This window comes from Lissotriton vulgaris, chromosome 7 (genome assembly GCF_964263255.1).
Source record: "Lissotriton vulgaris chromosome 7, aLisVul1.2, whole genome shotgun sequence".
NCBI classification, from domain to species: Eukaryota; Metazoa; Chordata; class Amphibia; order Caudata; family Salamandridae; genus Lissotriton; species Lissotriton vulgaris.
Window position 1 is genome coordinate 1,626,887,335 of NC_141695.1, and position 6,892 is coordinate 1,626,894,226.

At 50.6% G+C, this 6,892-nt stretch overlaps 1 protein-coding gene across 1 annotated transcript; it reads right to left on the reverse strand.

The window, feature by feature from the left end:
* Positions 1 to 378: 378 nt before the first annotated feature.
* On the reverse strand, positions 379 to 4,994 carry LOC147706139 (uncharacterized). Its single transcript, XM_086929595.1, has 2 exons — positions 4,481 to 4,994; positions 379 to 1,379 (listed from the first exon to the last, which is right to left on the reverse strand). Exons 1-2 carry the CDS (start codon positions 4,992 to 4,994, stop codon positions 379 to 381), a joined length of 1,515 nt encoding a protein of 504 aa, XP_086785721.1.
* Between the last annotated feature and the right edge of the window lie 1,898 nt (positions 4,995 to 6,892).

Genomic DNA, 6,892 nt, shown 5'->3' on the forward strand with positions numbered 1-6,892 from the left:
CCCTGCCCCATCTCTGGAAGATCATTTCCCCCTAGATGAATTACTAAAATACTCGGATCCTCCGCACGTGCGCGTAATTCCTCAATGGCACTCCACAATTCTCTCCAGTGCAAGTCCTCTTTTCCGAACCATTGCACCCTTGTCCGTTGAAATGGGAACGTAGCATTCCACCCAAGGCAGTGAGCTCTGTTAGCCGCCCTGGACACGTATGAGTGTCCGATGACCCACACTGTTTTGTATTCTGTTGATTAGAACAGAAGCACGGAAATGTTGAGTACACGTCACCCATCATCCTTTTATTATATGTAAAGCTTGCAGCACAGAATGTATACCAGATCCCCCAAGTGAATCGCGGCAACACATGTCTTTCCCAATTCATTATCTGTCTGATGTTGGGCGAATGTACACCTTAAACTTGTCTGATTCCCATCTGCCTATCTGTTTTATTCCTTTAGCGGACATGCCCTCCTGGAAGGCTGTGGTGGCTGCCCCAATGTGAAATGAATGTGTAGTGTAGTGACACCTTTGGAGCCCGGCTATTTGCACAGTTGCTGCTAACACCCTTTTAAACTGATATAGTGTTAACGGAGTTCCATCCCTGTGAGTGAGGAGGTAGCTGTTGCTGTCAGCACCTTCCCGCTCTTGCATGTACCCTGTTAAAAGCGTGACTGGGCAATACGAGCTGTGCCCCTCCATCCTGTTCAGTGTGATGCACTGTCCCCTTCCCACCTGATCTGTCTTAGATTGTCGCACCTGAAGGGACACCTGGTGTGTGCCTATGGATATGTCCTTCACCAACAGGGCCCTGCTGCTTTTATCCCCTTTTGCCCTGGCTATTAGTTCACTAATGCGGAAGGCCCCAAAAAAGGCCAGGGAAAATGTTAGCCTGAACAACTTACTCTCATATTCTGAGTAACACACCCTAGGGATGTTGTCCATTAACATTTTTAGTGTGTTAACATCAATCGGGGACCTGCTGTCCTGCTTCTTGCCTTCCTTTTTGGCCCATCCTTTCAAGGCTGCCCTAAGCACAAAACCCTTTGTCGGATCCTCCAAACCCTTTAGCTTTGAATAGTATGCTATTGCTGCGAGGTGCTCCCCAACCCATGACCTGGATTTTCCGGCTCCCTTGGCCCACACCACAAACTTTTTGACCCGCATCCCCAGTTGCTGCACATTGTCCGGAAGCACGGACGCCTCCGGCGTCATGTTTTGGAAAGTGTCCACATAGAGCCGATACCGGTGTCTTGTTCCCACCGCTAAAGCCTCTTCAGCCATATTCTGTAGTTCCTTTTCTAATGCATTAGTCTCCAGTAATCCTCTTTGAAGGGAGTCATTTCTTGTTGCGCCTCTGGCCATTCTGCCCGGAATCTTTCCCACTGCAAGCGAGAAAGAGCATCGGCTGCCTCGTTCTGAACCCCTGGCACATGCTTAGCTGTTATCTGGATAATATACTGGAGACACCTGCTCACTAAATACCTTAACAAGCCCAATATTATGTGACATGACGCCGCCTGATTATTAATTGCATGGACGGCTGCCATGTTGTCTGACCTGATGACCAAATTCTTATTAGCCAAGGTGTCTGACCATATTGACAATGCCACTACAATGGGAAAGAGTTCTAACGCTGTGATATTGTTGGTGAAGCCACATCGTCGCCAGGCAGTTGGCCACCTTTTGGCACACCATGCAGAACCAATATTGCCCCAAAACCCCCTTGCCTGGAGGCATCTGTGTACAGTTGCGCCCTCTCATCAGCTGTCCATAGCGACTGCCATATCCTAACCCCATTAAAACTTTGGAGAAAAGACAGCCACATCTGAAAGTCTTGCTTCAGCCCCTTCTTCAACCTGACAAAATAATGTTTTTGAGTCATGCCTGCTGTAGCCCCCGCCAGCCTTCCTGAAAAAACTCTCCCAACCGGAATGACCCTGGATGCAAAATTGAGCTTGCCCATTAACTCTTGGACGTCTTTCAATGTTGCCTTCTCTTTTGCCAATACCTTTTTGATAGCTGCTGCAAAGTCCTGTACTTTCCCCACTGGGAGGCGTGACTCCCCTTCCTCCGAATCCAACTCTATCCCCAAGAATGTTAACTTAGTTGTGGGGCCTTCAGTTTTTTCTGCTGCTAATGGAACTCCCAAGCCCTGTGATACGACCTTGAAGGCCTCCAACGCCTGAGCACGTTCGGGTGAGTCGGCCTCACCTACTAACAAAAAGTCATCCAGATAATGGAGCTTGCCACCCACTGGCTGGACTTTGTTCGTGGCCCACTCTAAAAAGGAACTAAATGCCTCAAATTAAGCGCAGGAAACCGAACAACCCATGGGCATACACTTGTAATAATACTACCTATCCTTGAACTGGAACCAGAGCAAATGAAAGCTGTCTGGATGCACTGGTAACAGCCTGAAAGCTGCCTCAATATCAGCTTTTGCCATAAGGGCTCCCTTCCCCGCCTGCCTGACTAACTCGATGGCTTCGTCAAATGTTGCATAGGAGACCGTGCAAATATCCTGGCTTAGCCAGTCATTTACTGAGTTACCTTTGGGATAAGAGAGGTGGTGAATCATTCTGTATTTGCCTGCCTCCTTTTTTGTAACAATACCTAGCGGAGAAATAATGAAGTTCCCTAAAGGGGCGGAGTCAAATGGGCCCGCTATTCTTCCTAGCTGCAGCTCTTTTTGTATTTTTTCTGCAACCACTTCCGGAAGTTCCTTCTTAGATGATCTGCCCGCTAAAGGACCACTGTAAGGTATTTTGAACCCTTCCTTGAAACCCCAAAACAGTAGTTCCCTCTCATCAATCTTTGGGTATCCATTCAAAAGTGTTGCTAGCAATTCAAAATGTATTGGGTATGGGCCTTTTGTAACCTGGCCCAGACTATGGCTGGCCCATGAAGGTGGTGCCCGCTGCAACAAGTGTTTTGCATGCCACCTCGGGATGGTCTCCACCACACTGGGAGCACCCATGCCGAAATCTGCATTGTACTCCCCAGGTGCAATTGCCAGCGTTGAACAGCCGACATGTATTATCCCTCTGTTTACGTTGCAGCGGCTGTTTGAAATCGTCTGCCCCCTTTGGCCCTCGAAATGCCTGCTGTTGCTCCTGTGGGGGCTGTTGCTGCCTACCCATCATCTGCCCCTGTCCTATCCCTACCCTGAGGAATTATCCATTGTCCTCATGTAGTTTTGACTCTGCTCCCCTTGATGCCCTGATGTCGTTTGCCCTGCGCCCGCTGGGGAGCCTACCGCCCTCAGTGGCTGATGGCCCCTGCCCCCGTTGAATTGCCCATTTGCGAGCCCATTGCTGCCTTGTTGTAGCTGCCCCCCCCGCCTGCATTGTGGACGTTGGACAACCGGTGCCCGCCTTCTGGTCAGGCCCCACCTATGTGAACTGTTGCCCTACTGATCCCAATTGCTGTTGCAGTGTCTGTCCTCCACTTGCCTGATGCTGCATGGGACCTGTCCATGTATGTTGCTGCCCCCACCACCCAGAGGGGACTGTTGACATGTCCCAACTACCGCACCTTGATGCTGGGACCCCACCATTGCTCCATTGCCTGCGTATGCTACCCCCTGCTGAAACTGTACCTGTCCCATTTGCTGCTGTGTGAATCTTGCCCCTACTTGTTGACCCAACCAATATTGCGCTCTCACCAGCAAATGTGCCTGTGTATTGTTAGCCTGCCAACCCTGTCCTGCCAACGTTGCGCCCCAGTGCTGTACACCATTGTCTGCGCCCGCCAAACCTATACCATAACCTGCTTTGGACCCCATCTGTTCCATCCATTCCTTAGCCTCTCTTTCATCCCACGACATTGCAGGTGACTCCTCCATGCGTTGGCGGAAGTTGAGGTCATATTGCAGCCATCCCATGCCTCCATGTCGCCTGAACCTGTCCAGGATGGCTTGGTTGTATCTATTCAACGCTGGACCCTGCTCAGGGAACTTCTCTAACATTATTGCTGCTAGTAGTGCAAATGCGTCTAACCAGTTGTTAATATTCTCCTCTGGCCTGATCCTCTTCCTATCCTTGCCTTCTCTGCCGGGTCTAGAAACTCGTAGCGTGTCTACCCCCCTGCGCACATGCTCCAGTAGTGTGAAAATATCAATGAACTCCCTCCTCCAAACTCTCTCTTTAACCTCCAGAGGTATATGCCTTGCTTCTGACCGTGTCCCGTTCAGCCCCCCTAACCCTACCTTCCTTGGCAGTGTCGTATTTCTGTCATTATCTTGTGATGCCTTTGACAAGGGATCACTTCCCAGGATCGTGGTACTACTTTTTACAGCCTGAGCCGCCACTCTCCTTCTCGCCCCCCTATTCCCTGCTCCCTCCCTCCCAGACTTGCATTGGGGAACCCTCCTGTGACCCGCCTTTCGTTGTCTCTTCATCAACCACCACCGCCTCCCCATTCTTTTTCCCAGTAGGCTTATGCCAATTATCCACCAGTTTTGTAATGACTTCTGACAACTCACCTAAGGAACCACTTTCAGCTGTTAATGCCCCTTGTTTACTCGACTGGTCTTTGTCCTCTCTCATTTGCCTAATTGGCCCGAACGCCCGCAAACTTGCCTCAGCCTGTGCATCATCACCCATTAATGCCGTTGCTGTTATGTCCTCTGTAGGCAACCTTGCCTTTTTGGCTCCTGCGACAGCACCACCCCGCCCCCTCGCCTTCTTTTCCATACCCCGTTTTTCCCCACGTGTCGCTGCATAGGTATGGCCATTAATAGGAAAAACGTCCCCTTGCAACTCCTCCACGTCCTTGCATTGCCCAACGCCTTCTGGGGCCTGTCCTTGCATTTGAGCCATTGCCAGCTCCCAACCTTCCCAATTCTTTGCCTTTGCTATTGCTGCAAAGGTGGCCCACAGCTGTTGTGCATCCTGGCCGCCGTGGTATTCCATCCCCGGGACCACCCCGCTAGGTCCAGCCTCCTCGTTTGCTGCCAGTTCCAATGCACCGCCGTGAAACATTCCCTCCTCTCCCATCCTTATCAGGTGTGCCTGGAACAATCCCGTTTCTGTTGCTGACCTAAAATTGAAAAACTGTGTTAACCTTGCAAGCAGCTGTTGTTAATGCCTTTTCTCCGTGCAAACTCCTTTAGCCGACTAGTAGTGCCGCCCCGACCCCAGAGGTGCCCCGGCCTTGCTGTGATGTCCTCCGGCCCCCCGCGGTGTTCCATGACTTTGCCTCGCATCGCCCCCTTGCCCTTTGACTCACATCCCGTCACGTCACGACCCCTTGTGCTCGTTCCTGACCATTTGCTCCGTCAGTGACCTCCGCCACTACTGGCACCACTCTGTTCATTTCTCTGCCCTTCACCGTCCACTGTATTCGAACCGTGCTCACTCTATAATAGAAACCACATGTTAGTTCTCATCATTGGACACCCGTATATATCGCTGCCATCGCCTCCCTCTAGCACTTCACCCTCTTTTTTTTTTTTTTTTTTCCAACCTGTGCGGCAGCCTCTCCGTCTGTGCCTATGACACACCCATAACCCCTTATTGTCTTTCTCCCTGCCACCCCTGGGACCCCCCTACCCCTGCCGGCCCTGGTGGAGGAGCGCTGGGGAAGGGGGCGGGGGGTGCTAGGAGTTCACCATTCTCCCAACTCGCTCCCCACCCCAAACCCCCGGCCTGAGCCTTGGCTGCTCTCCCCAGTGCCGGATACCACCTCCGCTCCTGTGCCCCCCCCCCCCTCCGCATCCGCAATTGTCTTCCCATGTGCCCTTCCTTCTTCGTGAAGCGCTCCCACTTTCCAGTAAAGTCTGCCCTATACAAAAAAAAAAAACCTCGCCAATTGCCTAAATCAAATTGCGCATCCCCTCCCTTGGGAAATCTGCTGCCCCTCCCTCTCTTCTTGAACCCACTTCGTGATCATGACCTTTCCCTCCCGCGCCCCTGGAAAAACCCCTTTTAAGGCCTCCCTTGTAGCACCACCTTCCTGCGCCCTCACCCCCGCCACCCTTGCCAAAGCACCCTCCATTGGCGTTACAACGCCTCCCTTTTATTGCAGTTTTCTTCCTTTACTCCACCGTTTCGCCTTGACCCCTGCCCCCTGTGTGACATATTCATACTTTCAGTGTAATTACCGTGACATTTCAACAACAATAAGCAACGCATTCTACTGCTCCAACTCCAGCAATGAAGCCGTGGGATCCTATAAATATCAGAAATTCCGCCCATCTGAGCAACAAGAGACTCTAAGAGGTCTTACAGCTGCTGCAAAGTGCCAGAAATGAAAGGGCACTAGGATGTGAGAGATGTCCCCCCAGCGTGGAGGGGCACTAGGATGTGAGAGATGTCCCCCAGCGTGGAGCCCGAGCCCGCCTCCTGAAACTGAACTCAACTTTGCGCGTACGTCAGCCTGTACCTGTATTGCAGACCCTCAAGCACAACTTACAGTAGCAGCGTTGAATGATGTCGTCCCTAAAAGTAAATTACTAGGCAAAAAATGATCGACAACATGACACTGCAGCATTGTTATCTTTCAGAAGCTGGGCCGATGCCAGGAGTAGGATCCTCACTCTATTGAGAGGCAGAGGTCTGTCACAAACAATTCCCACATGAGCCCCCTAACTACCCACTTGTTCTGTAGCCATCCGTATCCCTGCTGCGCTGACCCATGCCTCCTTATTTGACAAAAAAAGCCATAAAAGTACATAAAGCATTATAATTGTAATATCATATCATCAAAAGGGACGGTCTGGGGAATAACAAAATTGGAGAAATTAAAAATAAGCATAAAAAACGCTAACAATATTAAAACAAGCATTTACAATGCAACTGTCTCGCCTTCGGAAAAGTTAGAGCTATTGGCATTGTAAATGACAAACTTTTTATTTATGTGTTGGTTTTGAAAACAGATAAATAAATGGCATTGT